Raw genomic sequence first — 21,573 nt, 5'->3', positions numbered from 1 at the left:
CAGGGACAAAAGTAACACGGGACAATAGTAACATCGTTAATATTTCTTAAACTATAATGGATATACGTATGCGGCTGCATGGTAAAATTCTGTAGACAGATCGACATTGAATCGTTCGTTACATGCTGATTCTCGCCGAACGTGCGCGAGTGTAGGAGCAAAAATTACTTTTTTCATGCATCAAGTAAGTTTGATTACATGCATAAAATCTACAATATCTTTTTTTCTTTTTAATGAAAGTATAGTGTATTATTATAATATGTTTTAATGATTATCTGCGTTGATGGTTTGTACATTTGGGTTGATTTTTATCTAGGTTTTTATTTTAAAAATTTACTATAAATCATAAAATATCATTAGGAGACAATAGTAACATCAAAATGCCTGGGGTCAGTTATAACATTACAATTATCCCCAAACTTACTTGATTTTATTTTAGTATTATTTTGTACAACATTATTTGTATTTTTCTTCATAGAATCTCATTAACAAGAAAACACAAAACAGATAAGAGAAAAACTATATAAAAGAAGTGTCTTTATACAAACAAAGACATTTAAAGAAGTTATGAAGGACGAGATATCCATTTGTGCAGCTGCAAGAAAGAATATAACTTATGTTGTTGTGTTACGTACCTTTGGCAAATGTGGTACAATTATTCCCTCTACTGTTATAATCGTTATTATCGTCCCTGGGGGTTGGGACAGTTGTAACAAAATTCCTCATAGTCTTTAAACAAACATAACTTTTTTTCTAGTTACATAAAATAATTAAACCAAAGAAAATTTTGTATCTAAAATTCTATATTTAAAGATACATATTTTTGTAATGTAAGTATCATATTTTAACTGTTATAACACTTCAAAGTTAAAATGTTACTTTTGTCCCCAGTCTCCCCTATATATGAAAAATAAAATGATTATATTATAGATAAAATAATTTAATATCAAATTAATTACCTTTAGCAATTTAAACTTAGTAATTTCATTAATTTTTCGCAATACAAAAAAGATGTGATTGGAAAGAATCATTAATTTTAACTGATTTGGATTAAATTGAAAATTTGATTTTATTTGAATGAGAAAAATTTCGAAAAATTTTGAACATCTCTTCTTTAAATTTCCCTATACACAAAAGCGTAAAAATCCTCACTCCATATTGTAATCATGAAATTTCCTCGTAGTTAAAAGTAAATCATAAATGCCAATAGCGTACAATAGAAAGACTTGGAGAGCAATAAATCATATTATGTCAGTTTTAACTTTGAAAACACTTGGTTTTATCATTTTGGATTTTTTACTAATATCGTCGTTGTCATTAATTCTCATCAAATCTGTATCGACTGTCAGAACTTCTTTTATATATTCTTTTGTCTCTGATCTAGATTATTATGAATGTTATATAAGGTATAAATAAACTTTTTAAACCAAAAGATACAATTAATAAATTAAGATCTACCGCACAATTAGATGTAACGCAATTTTCAATCAAAATCTTTGCTTAATTTTACTTAATTTATATGATATATTTATATAATTAGCAATTATAACGAATTTTTGTAAAACTTGTATAATAAAACTTGTACCTTGAGAATAATATGTTAGGTATCCCTCATATAGCAATTTTATCGAACATTTACGTAAATTTATTCAAAGACAACTTTTATAATTTGCTTCTATCTATTCGCGTAAAAATGGTATACTGTTTATAATTTTATATACCATATATTTTTATGTATTTGTACATTTTAGTTTTATATATTATACGTACATATATATATGATTTTTAAATATTTTTTAAATGCATTATACAGTATGTAACACTATAAATTATATTTTATTGAGAATTTTGTCACAAAAAATAAATATTGTTTCAAGAAGACTTAAGCTTTTTTTTATTGCGATAGATTGATGATTTTCAAAAAATTAGAATATAAAATTTTAAACCTTAAATATATAATAAAAATTGTCATAAAAATTTGCAAAAAAGAATTAAAAGTGTTAGTGTATATGTAGAAAATGTTATATAATTTTTTTTTATTATTTACTAAAGCAAAAATATTTATTTCTTGACTGTAATAATTGAAACAAAAATAATGTCTGGACAATAGTGCGTAATAAAAATTGAAAACAGCATTCTCTTAATTATTAATCTCTTCTCTTAATTATTATTTTCTTATTTATTAAAAAAATAAACTTTAATAAAAAAAAAACAAAAATTCATGGATAAATATACCTTAGCAGGAAAATATAAAAATGATTCAAATACGGTATTATATATATATATATTATATATATATATATACACATGCAATGATCAAGTGGTCACTAAGGATTCTTTGCACGGTGTTTATATGTTATATTCTTATGTGTAAAAGAAGGCAATTTTTGAAATTATTAATTTTTCTAAAACGACTATGGTACTCACGATGCTTTTATCACAATATAATTTTTTCGCATTTATATGTACAAAGTGTTGCAGATACATACTAGGCAGTACTACGGGTTGCGGCAAACTTTGCAGGGGCTGGCGCGTTTCAGTATAGGTAATGACGGTGACTTTATAACATAAACTTTATAATATAAATAATAAAACTTTGTTATAATTAATAAATTAAGTTACGTTTTAAATCAAAGCTCCTTTGAATTGACCAATAAATTAATGCCATTTTGTAATATAAACTTTATAATATAAAGTCACCGTCATTTTCTACTGAACCGCGCCTGCCGCTGCAAAGTTTGCCGCGTAACTCGTCGTACTGTCTAGTATGTATCTGTAACACCCTGTAATATAATGCATATGTCCTTCAAAAATGCCATTACAGAAAGACCAATATAATTTTATGTATGCATGTATAATAATTTATATATTTCCATAACTTTTATATATTTACATAATAATTTTTAGTTTCAGCGAACGTTAATTAACAAATGTGAATTGTTGCTATTATGCAGTGATGTAATACATTAAATTATCAAGTATATTTAAAAAAAATAGCAAAGTTATTTAGAAACTTATTGTTGTGTATAACATATACGTAAATATATTTTTTTAATTTGTCTATTATATAATATACAAATTATAATAATTTGCTTTTCTATTCTGCGCCGCTTCCTTTTGTTTCTGTTTTATAGGATGTAGTCAATCGAAATAAAAAGTGTTTACTCTTACGTTGACATTGATACAAGGCGTGCAAACTTATTATATAATATAATCAAAATCCAAAAGTCAAATATAATCGATGGTCTTTGCGTCGTCAACAATTATCTGTTCACGGAGAAAAAATGCACGAAATACCGTAGCAGATTAACGCGTGCTCCAATTTTATTCCGGTGGAAATCGGAGTAATGGTGAGCGCCGCATATTCGACTTATGTGTATTAGGATTGATAAAATCGATTCCACGTCACTATCACCGCTGGGTGTCGTCGCAGGACGCTTATAACAAGCGTGAACACTAAATTAATTTAACACATTGCAAATATTTATATAATTTTTTAGATATTTTATTAATCTTATAATTGTTTGCAAAATGTTTTACACGTAATAATCTTGATTGCAATAAAATCTTTAAAAATATATAACAGCTATGACTTATAGGAATTTTCGATATTATATATTTACTTTCGTAACAATACTTTAAATTCCAATTTAAAAACTTTAACAGATACATCAATTATTACCTAAAATCTCGTTAAAAGTTAAAATACAGCTTATTACCAAAATTCAATTTAACTTCAATTTAGTAATGTTGTTTTTAATTCGTTTTAATTAATTTTTCGAAAAGAAGCTGATTTTTCGAGAAGCTTACGCTTCTCATTATGATTGTTAATATTCTCTTCATATATAATATTTTAATTTATTATTTATACGTTTTGCAAATTACATCGTTTTTCCTAGTTTATACTTCATATGTTTTTAAATATATTTTACTAATCTCGCAAGTGTGAAAGTGTAAAAACAAGTTTTTGCTAACAATGAAGTAAGATTGTAATTTAATGAATTAAATTTATTCTACCTGTATGTGTGTGTGTTGCATTTTTTTGCGTTCGCTGATTAATCTTTGGCACTTCAATCGCACATTGGAATTTCGTCCCAATTGGCACGGGAGCCATCGCCCTTATCGGTAGCAACTCGTTTTACAAGCTCGGGCGACGGTTTCTTGAGGTTATAGGCCCATCCGATCTTCGCGAACATGTCGATGAAAAACGACGAGTGATTGAAAATATACCAATTGAACTCGGACGCACGATAGTCCCAAGGAAATGTATGATGATAATTATGGAATCCTTCGCCACTACAAATTACACTTACACTCATATTCTCTGTTGGTCGTATATTTCTAAAAATCAGGACAAAACTATGATAATAAACGGGAATACTCGGGAAAAAATTATTCATATATAATTATATATAAAATATGTCTATATATATATATAACATTTCTTTCCTGTTAGATTTTATCTATTAAATATCGTGTCTTGGATCAATTGAAAAATATTTTACAATTTTGAGCATTTGTTTAAAAAAACTTCGCGAATACAATAATCGATTTCACACTTAATAATCTGTCAGAAAAATCGTTCTCGTGCCCTAAACATGCATCAGTGATATTGAATATATTGCCGTAAATCCATCTAAAAGAACTCACTTGTTATACGGCTTGGCACCCCACATGTGAGCGAAACTGTTTATGGAAAAGCTTGCATGTAACACCAGTAACACTCGAGCTACTTGTGAAATGAAGGATCTGTTCCAAGTCTCATCCCAGAAGTAAACTGGTATCAACGTGGGCAAAACATAGGAGAATATCAAGTTCACCAACGTAACATATCTGCTAACAAAAAATTAACTGCATTAATACTTATTATGTTATTTACTGGAAAATCGCGCTGATAGAATATAAATGAATATGTAACGCGAATTATATGTAAATATTCAATTAACTTTTTATGGAAAGCGATGATTGGGTCTGCCAAAACGTCCCGCATATCAGTCTCGCGTAATTTTTGAACGATTTCAGGTCTGAGTCTTCTTAGAATCCAACCTATGTGGCAAAAGAAAAAGCCGCGTCGGCTATTGTGAGGATCTAAATCTGTATCGACGTATTTGTGATGTACACGATGAATCCGTACCCAACTAAAAATAGAGACCTATATATATAAAGAAATGTAGCATTAAGGCCTGTTCTCATTGAAGCCAATCGTCTGATCTATTCTAAAGCCGGGATGTGTCTTTAGAAAATAGTCAATCTTATAAATAGAGAGATCCCTAAATTAAAACTGCATGAATTTTTCGGTAATTTTCCGGTAATTTTCCGATAATTTTCCAGTAATTTTCCGGTAATTTTCCGGTAATTTTCCGGTAATTTTCCAGTAATTTTCCGTTATGTAATATCTTTAATTCAATATTCGAATAAAAAATGCGCTTTGTATGTATAATAGTTGAATTGACTTTTATTTGAAATGCAAATTAAAAATGGTGTTATTGAATTAAATTTTCGTAATAAATTGTATTTCAGTATTGCATAATAAATAAACTCTTTTGATTATTACCCCTCCACTTGTACAGTAACAAACGAAAAGAATGAGTCTGAGCGGTAGATTAGCGCTGTACGATCGATGAGACCAAAATCTGTGAGCACCAGCAGTCGTACCGATGCATCCTAAGTTATATATGGTTAGTACTGAAAATATAAAAAAATGTCAGTTCATATGTAATAATATAACATTAATTATAATAATTATAACTGATATAATTATAAAGAGCATAGCTATTTTGCCAATCTTAACTTTAACATTATGTGATTTTTGGCAGAAAATATATCTGTTTGACGTGTTTTAAATTACATTACACAATCATGATTACTTTTTCAAAGCACAAGCATGACCTTCAAATGTTCAATGTATTTTATTTAGAAACATTTATTGCAAAAGGAGCCTTGCTCTACTCTTATTAACTATTTAGTTTACAACAAAAAATTACAATATAAAATTCAAATTTCTGAATAATTTTTACATAAACTTACACCACAAAGTCGTCCTTAAATTTTCAAAGTAGTTGAACGTGATTAAACCGTAAAGTCCAATGATGTGCATCATCAATAAGTAAAAGACCGTAAACCATATGATATCCGTTTTTTGTGCTCCTCTTTTCGTAATAATTTCTTCTTTGCACTTAATATCACACGTGTCATCATGAGAATTGTTTGGTATTATTTCGTGCATAATGATAGCAATAACTGTTTACGTATAAAGTGTAATTATATTGTACTTGAAGTCACATCGATAGTTACAGACTGTGCTCGAGCGCTGGAGCGCGCTATTAACGCTATATTTTGTTAGAGTAGGTAAAAAGAGTGTCGCCAATTATCTGGAAAATACATAGCAATAATTTTAAAACATGAAAATAATATAAAATAATATAAAATAAATTAACAAGTTGAAGTAAAATTTGAATCCGTAATAAATAATACTGCTTCATTGTTTCGTTGAAATTCAAAATTATATGATTTATCTTCAAATAACGGCTTCCGAAACAAAGTCAAAATAGATCGATAAAGGAGCATAAAAGCCTCCGCAAAGTAACAATGCAATTATATATTAAATCACTTTACATGTATATATCGATAGATATTTCGACCACGTACTTGGTCATTTTCAGTACCAAAATTAAACAGATATTCAACGCTACTTATAATATATATTACGTTGTTACTAATCGTCTACAATTAACAAATTTAATACAAATTGTTATATCGTATGTCTGTCTAGAAAGGATTCTTTGTCGATAATTAGTTTAAGTTTTATTTTTCTTTGTCCCTTTAATACTGCGTCGTTTAATGCAAACATTCATTATTTAATTTTTGAAATCATCCCTGATATCTCAGATCTTTACAGGAGTCCTAGTTTCTATAACATTGTCGCGATATATAAATCTATATTATATGTTAGTCGTTCTTTAAATATGATAAATAAGAGATGAAAATAAGAGATAAAAAATTTAACATTAAAATGAATACAAAACACTATAAAAAGTAAACTAAAATTTATAATTAATAAGATTGTTAAACAAAATTATTTTAATAATACTTGTGAGTCAATGGAAACGCCAAGGATATATTCCAAGTTTTGTATATTAAAATGTTGATAGGATCTCATGAAAACATTTATCGGCAATGTAACAAGTAGAGAAAACATAAACATAATGTAATCCAAATAAAGTAAGGAACTGGTGAGTGGAAAGGAAGAGATTGGTAAAAGAGAGAGAAGTTGACAAAAAAAGGGAAAATATATGTCTGGCAGCTTCTCAGTCGCTTTACTTATTAAGTCTGTTTTTCTGTCTTTTTATAAAAATCATTTCCGAAATCAATCATCTATAATAAAAAGATTCCAAATCCAAAATACTTACATCATCCCAATCAAAACTGTGATTCGTTTCCAAACTAAGACTCGAAATTACTGACAAGGCACCTGAGGATTTATTATACATATTAATAAATAATTAATATATGAAGATGACCAGATACATGGTCGAAATGTCTATCAATGTACACATGTAAAATGATTTAATACATAATTATGCCATAGTCTCGTCCGAATGGATTAACTATGCACTGTCCATCCGGACGTGACCCAAAGCATAATTCAGATCGAACTTCACTTGGTAAGTTCGTTTAATCTTACAATTTTGCATTATTACCTTGCGGAGACTTTTATGCTCCTTTATCGATCTATATATGATTCATATTAAAAAGATTATAGGCAATAATAAACGATTTAGAAAGATTATATTATAATCTAATAAAAAGTTTTTATTTTCATAAATACATAAGTTTTACAATAATATAATTTTAAAATAATATAATTTTTGACAAAGAATGTATTAATCATGCACAGTTAATTATATTAATTTTGTATTAAATTCCAATTTATTTACCCAAACAACACAAAGTCTAAAATTGTGACATAAGACGTCTTTAGTCGTCTTTTAGACGTAAAAAACATCTTATGACACTTACGATCCGATTTTAGACGCTTTTTGTTGTCTGGGTAGGGATTATCATAAAATTAACATCTTATATTTTAAATAATTATTTATAATTAGTTAAAAAGTTTTTGTAATTATAATCATTAACATATGTATATGTTTAATATTTATATAAAAAGTTCCTTGAGAAATGAGGTAAAATTCAGAACTGCCATATATGTATACATATATATATATATATATATATACACATAGGATAAGGTTGTCGAAATTGCACCACTTTTCACTTAAAATCTCATAACTCAAAAATTATGAAGAATATTCTTAAGTCTTTTACAGCATAATAAACTGCACTCTTTTCCCTTTCTCATATAATTCTTTATAATTTTTTTGCGTTATTATAACGTTTAAAATGAGGATTTAAAAAAAATTTAAAAATTTTACATAAGAAAAGGAAAAAAATTGTATTTTATTATGCTTTTAAAAAAAAAAAAACTTAAGAATATATATAATTTCTGAAATACATAATTTTAAGAAGTAATTTAAAAAATTTCTATGTGAAACAAAATAAACACTTCGTAGGTTATCTAATGTACATTTTTACATAATAGTAAACGGAATAAAAATGTAAGAAATATAAAAATATTATGCAACGTGTAATTTAGAAGATTAGATTGTAATGTGATTTAGGAAACTAGAGCATTTTTAAAACTTTTATTTATTTAACCTATAAACAAAAATGTAAAGCAAACTTTAACCCATTAATTTAATTTTAATAATATTCTAATCATGACAAATGATCAAGACTTAGGCTATTTAACTTATATTTTCTGTAATTCTGTTATAAAATAGCAACTCTATCAAGATTTTTTATTTATGTAAGTAACAACTCAGATAGCCAAATGAAAATATTGTCATGTTGCTGCAGTAGATGTCAACAAACTAAAGACAAAGTGCTTCCTCATTATACGTGAAATATTGCTCTCACATGAATTATAAATTTGATGATAGCAAGTTGGCATAATATTTTCCACAATTAATAATCGAATAAAAAAATTATCTATTAGAAAAGATGTACATAAAAATAATTTCAACAACAATAATGAATTGAATGAACTCAATAAGAAAAAATATTTCACAATTCCATTTATAAATAAAAATTCTGATAAATTTGGCAATATAGCTTCAAAAAATAACTTTAAAATTTCATACAAACCGATAAATACGCTAAATAGATTTATAAAATCAGGGAAAGATAAACTGGATAGAATGGATCAATGCGATATTGTTTATAAAATATGCTGCCAGGATTGCAACGCCTCTTATGTTGGACAAACTAAAAGAAAAGCTAAAACAAGAATCAAAGAACACAAATCCAATATAAAAAGATCCAATGATGCACTCACAGTATTATCTCAACATCAAATTGATAAAAATCATAAAATAAATTGGGAGAACATTCAAATACTGGATATAGAACCGTATTTCCAAAAAAGGATGACGTCGGAAATGATTCATATTAAAAAACAAATAAATAGTATGAATAAACAAAGCGACATCGAAAAATTACCAGAAATCTACTTTCCTTTACGGAACATACCTTCCCCCTCCTTAACATCAACTTTATCCTCTCCCTTACAAAATAGTTAATTTAAGGCAGTATATCATGATGAGAAGCGGTAATACACAAAGAAATTCTGCGATAATATGTCATCCACTGCTGCTAATAAACATTCACAAATCTACAAGAACACAGGTATTATATTGATAGAAAAGATAATTTAAAATAATTGAGTCTAACTAGTACGAATTATAGAATCTGGAAATTTTGTGGACTAGTATATCATTGTGGAACATGAAAATTATATTGGAAAAAAACACAACGGAATGGTGTAAAATTGAAATTTTGACGCACACGGATATTACAGAGGATGAAACTTAATTTTTAAATTTATGTTAATCTGCGCTAGCTATATACTGATGATGACCCAATTAGTAGGTCGAAACCTATATTTATATTAATTTATTCACTTATTAATTGAATGTGATTGTATTGATTTCGAAAGAGGTCTCGCTGACGACATCGAGCGCTCGTGGTGTATGCCTTTTGACTTTATTATTATTTTTAAATTTTGACCACGTATCGACATTTAATGTATAACAATTACTTTTTTCCTCTCTTACTTGTTTGAATATCCTTTTCCAGGATTAAACTATACGCATTAATACACGTCTGTGAGGTGGAGTCAATGCCGAGAACGACAAAAAATTTCGAAATTGAGATCTTCATTTCTTACAATTAGTCCAATAAGGCGTTCCAGAGCTGTCATAACATTTGCTTCATACAATAGCCGTGTAATCTGTACTTACAAAATAGTAGTCCACAAACTAGTAATTTGCATGAAGAAACAGTATGGAATTTTTAAAATTGAATGTCTATTAAAAGACTTAGGCCACTATTCATAGTCAGTTCTTATATTAGTCAGTTCTAAGACCGTCTTAAGTTCTGCCTTGAGATGTTACGAACCAATCAGAGGACCGCATTGGTATTAAGATATTACTTAAGACGGTATTGAAATAAGAACCGACTATGAATACTGGTCTTAGACGTCTAATTAAAATGTAATTGTTATACGAAAATTTATGCGTACGTGTGGCATGCGTGAATGAGATATTAATGTAGTGATGTGTCACTGACTCGTAAATCATTTGTAAGTGCTATTTTAAATATAATTAATCGTCTTTAGGATCCCCTTAAATGGATGTATAGAACTTCAGCAACAGCCAAGCACAGTTTATTGTTTTTCTAATATCGGAAAGCAAATATCGGAAAACGAGTAGGCCTTGTATTATGACATTAATGGCTACGTTTACACCATGCGTTTAGTCCGCGACCTATACGATAGGTGTCTTTGTTTAACCTACAAGATAAACAAGGACATCTATTGTATAGGCCGCGGCCTAAATGCACGGTGTAAACGTAGCCATAATGACAAGATGTGATCCTATTCCTGCCCCTGAAATTAGTCTATAAATATCGTAACAAATCAACATTAGGCACATGTGAATTGGCGACACTTTTTTTTCTACCCATTCTACATCGTATTATTTTACTTCGATATCTTCGATCGTGTGACCAGGTTGTTTACACCGTTGCTAAATGCGGCAGTTAAAAAGTTTATAGCATAAGAGTCTCGCGCTTTTGATAAATTCAAGCATGCTTGTTTCAAGACTTTATGACCGGCTGCGTTACAGACAGCTTCATAACTGCCACTATTCGTCATGAAAATAGGTCTTTCTATTAAATTCCTCTCCACTGAGTCTCACCGTCTTCTCGGTGTCATCTTCTCATCTTCTGCCGTCGTACACCCAAGGACTTCGACTTTCCCTCGGATTTTCCCTCGGAAATTTTTACTTTGGTGTACCTACCTATCTTCTTAATCCATCTTCTCAATCCATATCTTCTCAACAAACACTTCATTGACTCTTTTCCAAGTTCTTCTTCTACTTTTGTGTCATCCTGTTTGTTCCTACCGTCTACCCATAACATCTCAAAAACCTTTACCTTTGCTCTTATCACAGCTATCGATGTTTAATATTTAAGCGCACAAAATTCACTTCCGCCAATCTGCACGACTCTTCAGGACATATAATCCTCTGTCATTCACAATATCTTGATTATCTCTCCTTCATATTTTCAATCACTTCTTATCTTGTAACACTTTTCCAACCTCCTGGAAGCAATTAGTAATTTTTCCAATTCCCAAAAATCGCAACCCCTCTTCACCCTCCTCACTTCGCTCTTCCTATTCCTTCTTTCTTCTCCAAACTACTCGAACAAATTTGCAATTAAATACCATTTTCAGCAATTAAATTCCAGCAATTAAATACCATTTTCAGGAAGGTTAACACTACTTCCGTTTAATAATCCAGATTTCGCAATATACATATCTAAACAAATTGTTACGTTATTTGATCTTATGTTGTATGGTATTTAGTAGCAACTAAATTATCACACATATAATTAGCTGATTCTTATTCCCGCGATAATAAGCTATTTTTGTCGTACTTTGAAATACCACGAATGCATCTATAGGTCTGTGTTTTATTGATGCACTCTGAACTGGTGCAATAAGTTGAAGTGGAACAAACGGATATTCGTTTCACTTCAACTTATGGCACTGTGTGTACTAGTTCAGAAAGTGCAATAGAATAATGTATTGTATATAAATATGTCCTGATTACTGCAATCGCGCATCTGTAGTACCTCTGACCTCTGACCGCGACATCGAGAGGCTTATGAACCAGAAGCTAATCGATATGAGAAAATAAGAATTCTTTGTGTGTGCGTTATATGGATTCGCGTCAATTTGTGCGTTATTCATTATTTCCTTACTCGTTTGTAAATATCATTTTTAAAAATGTAATACACTGAGAACCTTAAATTTTGAAAAATAAAAATGCAAAACTTCGTCTTCTAGTCTATTTAGATATGTCATCTTATGCGATACTTTAGCAAGAGGAGAAAAGTTAACGCTAAAATTACTTAAAAAGCACCAATTTGGAAAATCGTGAAGATAAATCTCACAAGCTGTTTTACTTTGTATGGTCAATGAGATCATGATTTATGAGTGTCAGTCGTGATGCAGCGAGAAATATAAGTACTATAAATTATACAGATCTGTTTACTCACAAGAGAAGTCGACAAGTGTAAAATAAAAAAGAATCTGAAACTTTGCATAAGTTTAGAACAGATGGACCTAATTACAATTTTTTTAAGCTGTTTATATTCGATTTTAGGGGTGGAAACACTTTTGTTGCGAATCTGTTGTTCCGCGGAAACTGATGTGCTCTTACAGAAAGAATGGGAAATAGAGGGCAAAGCAGCGATAAGAGTCGGGCTTGAGAGATCACTTTCACAGTTTCCTTTTTTTTAACAGTACAGGAATCTGCATTACACTTCAAGACGGCCGAGCAACTGAGATTTCGAATCAGAATGCGAGCGGAAATCTTCGGTTTGGTCGTTAATACTGCGAGTTATCGCGATCAAAGATCTTCCTCCAGATTCAGCGTTGCCTTCAGGTATGACGGAAATCTTGACGCAAAAACAATACAGTTCGATCTGCAGCGACCAAATTACGTTCGCGAATACATGAGTCACTCACCCTCGGTGTAACGTCGATATTGGAGAGTTTATTATCGAGAGTCCACATCGAATCAAAGATGTCGTGGTTTGTTTCACGGATCACGAAGAGAGACCACTTTGCATTTCTTCGTCATGGAGCAAAGCACGCGTATACATACACAAACGTTGACAATGAAAATCTTGCAAACGCCGTGTTCGCTGAGAATAACTTACGCTCTCGTGATTTGGACTCCAAGTGCAAATCGATCATCGTTATAGCGAAATATCCCCAAGCCGGGTCTCTTCCTCCTAAGGGAAGTGCGCGAAAGCATATATTCGGTCACTCGCGCAGTCGCGCAGTCAGACAAAGGGAGAGGATTGTCCTAATTCGCGAGAGCGATAGAAATAGCTAATGCGCGATGTTACTATAATTGGTCTTTCGCAATTTCGCATGCGCCACCAGCAGAACCGACGGACGTAAATGCTGAGTTCCACGCTTAGATATTCTGCCCTTACACGCTGAGATATTCTGGGATCGCTTTCGCGGGAAAATTGATCGAAAAGACACGAACACTCTTCATTCGAGTTTTGTCATAACGCTGATTCCGGAACTTCCTTGAAAAAAAATCGACGTTTATGTCTGTGCGAATATTTCCGAAGTAATGAAAAATATAATATAAAAAAATATTTCTAATAAAAAAGTTTTATGAATAATAAAAATCTTTATTGGATCGTATATGTAAAAATACAACCAATAGGAAATAAGAAATAAAGACCTATAACGAAGCTGGATCTTTAATGTTTAAATAATACAATGTGAAATTGTGTATACTATATGTATGTACATGTATATATACCATATTTATAGTTACTTGAACTGCGCGCCGAATTAATTTTTCTGATTTAAAAACGCAGCTAAACTACTGATATCGCAATTAAATTTTGATGCTTAATGAGCATCGGTTAAAGAGATCTTACTATATTGGAAATCTGTAAATAAAGTTAATGTAAATATAAATTATCTATATGGCTCAATCAGAATAAATCAGTAGTGAAAAGAATGGGCTATGAGCCAGTTATAACAAAGAATCTTTAATAAAACTTCTTACATACATGTATACATGCAAACGAACGTTTCGACCCCGATCGGGTCATTTTCAATGCAAAATAAACAAAATTATAAAGTTGTCAGAAGATTTAGCCAAATTATAACGTCCAGTATCGAAATCAGTTACATCAATGACATGCGGTCCATATTTAAAATTGGCGGAGATCTCATCTCACTCTTTTTTTACTATCATCCAATCTTACAAATAAATAATAAATTAACAATACGTTATAAATTAACTTAAATTACAAAACAAGTAAAAATATCTACCTTAAAATGTCTCAACGATGTCAGTTAGACGTAGAGAGGAAAACGCACTTAACAACGTTATATTATATAAAAAGTAACCCATAATACAAATCCAAGACCCATGTGTATTATGGCTTACTTTTTATATAATATAACGTTGTAAGTGCGTTTCCTCTCTACGTCTAACTGACATCGTTGAGACATTTTAAGGTAGATATTTTTACTTGTTTTGTAATTTAAGTTAATTTATAACGTATTGTTAATTTATTATTTATTTGTAAGATTGGATGATAGTAAAAAAAGAGTGAGATGAGATCTCCGCCAATTTTAAATATGGACCGCATGTCATTGATGTAACTGATTTCGATACTGGACGTTATAATTTGGCTAAATCTTCTGACAACTTTATAATTTTGTTTATTTTGCATTGAAAATGACCCGATCGGGGTCGAAACGTTCGTTTGCATGTATACATGTATGTAAGAAGTTTTATTAAAGATTCTTTGTTATAACTGGCTCATAGCCCATTCTTTTCACTACTAATGTAAATATATTACGAAAAATATTACCTCGGCCGAGATCTCTAATTAAACATTCCATGTGAGCGTCCTAAGCCTTTAGATTACCGAGGCCTTAGTAATATTCTTCGCAATAATCAGTATGTATGGAAATAACATCTTTCTTTCAGATAACGAAGTATAAAAAGATTTATGCTTTGCAAGCACTTTATAACGGCGTTCGTAGTCATCAAAAACAATTTAACTCCGAAAAAAAGTTTGAGGTTCTATATCTCTAAATTCTTATTTTGAAATGAGATTTGACCTGCTATCTATCTGAAGTTTAAAGTACTCTCTTTGCGCCTAGACGCCAGGTATTTCACGCCAAATTCAATTAAACGTAATAAAGTTGTATTCCGTAAATGTATTTTTAACAAATAAAAAAATAAGTTAATACTTATAAAAATTCTATTAATTTTATTGCTACTTGGCTACTACTTGACATCTCTCCTTACTCTTCTCTGTTTGTGATTTTCCACAATTTAGATAAGATGACGATGAAACAGATGTTCGTAATAAATACGTTTTTAATAAACTTAATCGCGGATTTTTGTAAATTTTTATACATACATTTTATATACTATACAGGGTGTTTCCAAATTAAATCGCAAAACTTCGGGAGCGTGTAGAGGAGTAAAAAACTAAGAAAAAAAGTCCTATAGACATATGCTCGTTTTTGCTCCGTTTCAGAGAAATCGAAAAAAAATGTTTACATTTCTTGCCATATCTAGCACCGACATATTTGATTACATTTTCCACTTTCTGTTATGAATTTGTCAGTCGCTCTTTGAAAGCCTTTAACAGTAGATGAATTTTGTCTTTTGCAATATGCCGCGTACGTATTCTAATAGTGAATATGCTGATATGGTTTTTGTATACGGTTTCTGCAACGGTAATGCTTTAAAGGCGTGGCTGCTACAAGAGCCGTGTTTGACAGATGCAATGCTTGTATTGCTGCAAGAGGTGCACATTTCGAACAAAATCTTCATTAAAAAGTTTATAAATAAAATAATTAAAATAATAAATTAAATATATTTTTTTCTTTTTTCGTGATTTCCTGCGAAACAAAGCAAAAAGGAGCATATGTCTATAGGACTTTTTTTCTTAGTTTTTTACTCCTCTACACGCTCCCGAAGTTTTGCCATTTAATTTGGAAACACCCTGTATATACGAGTTCTATCCCAAAAGTATCCGATCTCTGCGTATATTTTGGTCCTTGGGCATCCTATTATGGAAAACAGGTATTTAAAGTGGACTTTTAGAAATACCTTCACCAAGCGGCACGACCCAACAACTGCTCAGACAATGATCGTGTGAGTGTCGAAAACTCCGAGCGTCGCATTTCACAATGACTAAACGATAACGCACCTGCTCATTCACCTGATTCAGAAGTTTTCAACTAAACACGGCATTGTCCAACTTCGTCACCTTCGTACAATCGATGTCGTGTTGTCGACACTACCATAAACTGTTGCCGACTGAACAGCTGTTGGGTTGTGTCGCTTGGTGGGGTATTCCTAAAAGTCCACCTAAATACTGAATATCTGTTTTCCACAATAAGATGCCCAAGGACAAAAACATACGTAGAGATCAAACACTTTTGGGATTTCGTATATACAGGGTGTTTCCAAATTAAATCGCAAAACTTCGGGAGCGTGTAGAGGAGTAAAAAACTAAGAAAAAAAGTCCTATAGACATATGCTCGTTTTTGCTCCGTTTCAGAGAAATCGAAAAAAAATGTTTACATTTCTTGCCATATCTAGCACCGACATATTTGATTACATTTTCCACTTTCTGTTATGAATTTGTCAGTCGCTCTTTGAAAGCCTTTAATAGTAGATGAATTTTGTCTTTTGCAATATGCCGCGTACGTATTCTAATAGTGAATATGCTGATATGGTTTTTGTATACGGTTTCTGCAACGGTAATGCTTTAAAGGCCTGGCTGCTACAAGAGCCGTGTTTGACAGATGCAATGCTTGTATTGCTGCAAGATGTTAGTAATGAAGACGCAAGATTTTCACAAAACTTTTTTTTATTTTTCAACGTAATCCCCTTTTAAGAGGATACACTTTTCCCAACGTTTTTGCCATTTTTTTAACCCCCCTCCGAAAAATACGATTTGTCGAACAAAATAGGCCTCTGTTTCGACAATGACCTCCTCATTCGACGTGAATCTTTTTCCACCGAGTCATTTTTTCAAGTTTGGAAACAAGAAGAAGTCGCAGGAGGCCAAATCCGGAGAGTACGGTGGATGCAGCAGCAATTCGTACCGCAATTCGACCAATTTGGCTGTGGCGACTGCGGAGGAGTAAGCCGGTGCATTGTCCTGATGGAACAACACCTTTTTTTTCGCCAAATGGGGGCGTTTTTTCTTCAATTCAACATCGAATCAGCCCAATAAGTCAGCATAGTACTGCCCCGTGATAGTTTTGCTTTTCCCCATGCAGTCGATGAAGAGATGGTGAAGGGTTCCCATAGACGGCATCCAACTTCATTTTTATTTCTTCGCACGTTTTTCCATCCAAAAATAAAAAGCGAATCACGGATCGATATTATTCTTTTTCCATTGTATCAGAAAATATCAAACACTCTCACTACGAATTGGTGTCAAATCAAGACTATTGCATGAATCACTCTGAAATTTTGTATGGCGTCATTTGAAAGATGGTAGTACACAATGGTAATGCCAACTTGCATCAGCAACGTCACCTGTCTTCAAACACTATTGTACTTATTGATTTGCCCTCTTATATATACATATATATATAATATCTACTTCTACTGAAATATTACAGTCCAGGTAGCACCTATTTTGGTTCATATATGATTTATAGATGTTTCCTAAACATATTTAATGTACAAGCGTTTAGGAAACGTACATAAACCAACATGTGCTACTGGAAAACCTAAAAAACAATCAAGTTTATATTATTATGTTAATATTATTATTATATAACATTATTGTTATATTAGAGGAAGGTCACCGATACTGACATAGGTCTCCTAAAGAGACATCCCTTTATTTCTTAAAAATTAATCTTTGCACCTTATTAATACTAATAAAAACGTGATCTGTTTAGCTAATTAAAGAAGTACAAACTCACAATTCATATATTTTTGGCTTATTTCTATACCAAATCAGCTAAAAACAAATTCTATGAATCCGAGAAGAAAATTCTTATGGTGTTCTTTTGCAAATTGCGTAACTAAAATAATAGTGACTGTATTATTGATAATATTATGTCATTTTAAATGTTTATAGTTTCATGCATTAGTTTTCTTTACAAAATAGGATATATCTTTATTTATAGATTAGGAATATTAGCATTATTGCCTACTGTGTCAGTTTTGGAGTCCATTTTGTCAGACGCTCATTTTTGCATAACTTACGAAAAACTTAATTATTGTAAAATTGCAAACAGTATTACAAAAACTGCTTATACTATCTAATAGAAGACACTTTTTAGTTTGTATTTATGTTTTTGAAGTTATATTTTTACCTCTTATTTAAGAAATATTGTCTAAAAACAAAGCGGTATCGATGATCTCCCTCTATATTACAATATTATAACAACATTATTATGTTAACTTAACTTAATTTCAAATTTGAATCAAATTTTTATGAATTATATCTTAAATAAATTTAAAGAAATTATCTTGATCGTGTACATTTATTGTTAATTGATTCAAAAAACTCTCTATCATGAGACAACCCTCTGTTACTTTTATTAATCAATTTTACTGGCTGGATATGGTACAGCTTTCCACAAAGGATGACTTCCATCACCTTTATTCATCGCAACAATCTTTACAAGCTTCTCCGACGGTTCTTTGAGATCGTACGCCCAGCCGATTTTCGCAAAGAACTTAATGGTATTTGTGGTTACGGAATTGTGAAACTCGGAAGCCTTGTAGTCCCACGGGAAAACATGATGATAATTGTGCGATCCTTCACCGGACGTAACATAATCGACGATTAAGCTTTCCGTTGGATTTATGTGCCTGTCGTTAAAATAAACAAAACAAAATTATTCTTAGGTGATACAAAATGATAAAAGCTTTGGATTTTTTGGATCAAATTTATTATATGTTAATAATTTTGATATTAATTATTAGGCTTACGCATCATATGGCCTTGAGCCCCAGATATGAGCCACACTGTTAACACTCCATGTGAAATTTAAAACCAAAACATAACGAATAAAAATCTGCGACACGAAAGCTCTAGACCAAGTCTCATTCCATGCATACACAGGCAACATCACTGGAAGCAGGAGAGCGAATATAAATTTTAATATCGGAGCATATCTGCAAAATAGCATTAATTAATTACGACATGTAATTTTCATCACAGTTTTATATCTTACGTAAAAAAATTTATATAAAAGACTTTCTAAAGGAGGCTGCAAAAAATATCGGAATACTAAATGTATACCCGGGAAAAAATGTTCATGCATGATCATATATGATTATGTATAGAGACTCCATACATGATCATGCATGGATTTTGACCTGACATGATCGTGCATGACGCATGATCGTGCATTACACATGATCGTATAGGGTCGTGCATGAACATGTATGATTGTATATGATTGTACACGACCATGTATGATCGTACGTAATCGTACATGGCTATGTATGCTCGTACATGATTGTGTACGACCATATATGATGATGCACGATCATGTCAGATCAAAATCCATACATGATTATGTATGGAGGTCTTCATATATGATTATACTATATATGATCACGCATTTTTTCCCGGATGTTTTCAAAATGAATCAAACTTCTATAGCACAACATTTATGAAATTATATCATGAAATCTTGCACAAAAGTTATTAACATTTTAGAAGATATTAGATGCAGTTTCTGCATGTGTTTTTGAAAATATACCCTTATAAATGCAAGTTACAAATTTTATACAAGATTTGGTTATATAATTTCATAAATGTCCTATGTTCGGGGAAATTGAGAAGTCTATAGAAAGATATCGTAATTACAAATACACATTTTGCGAGGACATAGCAAAAACATTTTCGTAATACTCTTCTTTCCTCCTAGTTTCTTTTGTCTTTTCCAATGTGGAACTATTTCATATAATTATATAACTCTGTGCACAAACTTACTTGATAGTAAATACAGCAATAGGATCAGCCAATATATCGCTCATATCGACTTGACGACCCTTTTGAATCACATCTGGATGTTTCTTCGTCATCAACCAACCCACATGAGAGAAAAAGAATCCTCGTTTACTGTTATGCGGATCCGCATTCGTATCTGTATATTTGTGGTGCACCCGATGATCTCGCACCCATTCAAAAATGTCATTCTAAAAGAATACAATTGTAAAGAAAAATTCTTTCATCTTGTAATGTATAAAACGGTAATTATAAACGTTCGTCTACCATGCCAGCCGAAGCATAGCAGACGGCAAGTATAATTCTAAGCTGCCATTTTGCTTTATAAGATCGATGAGTCCATAAACGATGAACACCGGCGGTCACGCCATTTCCTGCTATTGTAATCATGCCACACACTTGAAACAAAAAAGGTTAACTTTAGAAACGCTTAGAACATTAGAAATGCTTTAAAATTGTGAATAATAATCCGTATTTCTTAAGAGCACCGTGTAAGTAGCACTGATTTGACAATTCAAGATAATTTATGACACAATCGATATTGTACAATAGAAATGAGAAATTTTTAACAGCAATTTACTGGTCTACTGTTAAGCTTCTATTGCGTGATCTCTTCAGTCGTGTAAGTCTAATCAATTGGTTTTCAATTTGCAGCTGTTAGAAATCGTTAAAAACAACTGGCATTTTTTATAAACATACATTACAATTTTAATTCGTTGGTGGTCTAAATTTTACTTTTTTATTATGTAGTTTTTTTAGGATATCAAGGAATCAAATTAATGAAAGAATTTTCCAAAGAATACTTACCCCAAGCAGTCGTCATCAGATTTTCGAAAAAGTTAAAAGTAAAACAGGCATGTACGAAGCATAAGTGGAGAAGACAAATAGTTATGATGTTAAACCATTTGGGCTCCGTCTTGAACCAGCCTTCAGTTTTAATACAGCTCTCGCTTCTGTTTTTCTTGTTATTTTCATCTATCATCTTTGTAGTAATAGAAAATTCCTCATTTTGTAAATCTTTCTCCGTAAGTATTTTTGAATCTGGGCTTACAATATTTGATGCCATCTTTGTTTTCGAATTACTCGACCGAAAATCCAAAAAATCTGCTTCACGCTGTTAAGAAATAGCTATAACAAATAATTGTCATCTTTTTTTTTCAAATCAACAATTAAAATAATAATTAATAAGGAGCACATAAGCCTACACTGGATATCAATGTGAAAAACGTTAATTGTTTAAAACATTGATTTAATAATAATATATATTAATGTAGGATTTGATTTAAATGTCTATTAAAATATTATATTGAAATCGTTTTATAGATTATCGATGTTAAATTTAAATAAGCGGCGAAAGATGAGATTGTACGTATCGTTTGTGAATGTTTTTAGAGC

The 21,573-nt window shown here is 31.0% G+C and overlaps 2 protein-coding genes across 2 annotated transcripts in view; both read right to left on the bottom strand.

The window, feature by feature from the left end:
* The window catches only part of LOC108723353 (uncharacterized), a 20,706-nt gene extending 7,337 nt beyond the window's left edge, over positions 1-13,369 (bottom strand). Inside the window, exons 1-8 of the mRNA XM_018449052.1 lie at positions 13,293-13,369; positions 11,316-11,722; positions 6,028-6,371; positions 5,555-5,685; positions 4,947-5,152; positions 4,651-4,833; positions 4,081-4,341; positions 2,701-2,783 (exon numbers count right to left, since the gene is read on the bottom strand). Of these exons, the coding sequence (XP_018304554.1) occupies positions 2,701-2,783; positions 4,081-4,341; positions 4,651-4,833; positions 4,947-5,152; positions 5,555-5,685; positions 6,028-6,226 (1,063 nt within the window). The 5' untranslated portion in view covers positions 6,227-6,371; positions 11,316-11,722; positions 13,293-13,369. The remainder of the gene's footprint in view (positions 1-2,700; positions 2,784-4,080; positions 4,342-4,650; positions 4,834-4,946; positions 5,153-5,554; positions 5,686-6,027; positions 6,372-11,315; positions 11,723-13,292) is intronic.
* Positions 13,370-18,697: 5,328 nt separating this feature from the next.
* The window catches only part of LOC108723352 (uncharacterized), a 17,508-nt gene continuing 14,632 nt past the window's right edge, over positions 18,698-21,573 (bottom strand). Inside the window, exons 7-11 of the mRNA XM_018449051.1 lie at positions 20,986-21,292; positions 20,446-20,576; positions 20,164-20,369; positions 19,152-19,337; positions 18,698-19,031 (exon numbers count right to left, since the gene is read on the bottom strand). Coding sequence (XP_018304553.1) covers positions 18,758-19,031; positions 19,152-19,337; positions 20,164-20,369; positions 20,446-20,576; positions 20,986-21,292 — 1,104 coding nt within the window. The 3' untranslated portion in view covers positions 18,698-18,757. The remainder of the gene's footprint in view (positions 19,032-19,151; positions 19,338-20,163; positions 20,370-20,445; positions 20,577-20,985; positions 21,293-21,573) is intronic.

This window comes from Mycetomoellerius zeteki, unplaced genomic scaffold, assembly GCF_001594055.1.
Source record: "Mycetomoellerius zeteki isolate Tzet28-1 unplaced genomic scaffold, Tzet1.0 scaffold232, whole genome shotgun sequence".
NCBI classification, from domain to species: domain Eukaryota; kingdom Metazoa; phylum Arthropoda; class Insecta; order Hymenoptera; family Formicidae; genus Mycetomoellerius; species Mycetomoellerius zeteki.
Note: the sequence above shows the minus strand (reverse complement) of the source record. Positions and strands in the feature narration are given on the sequence as shown.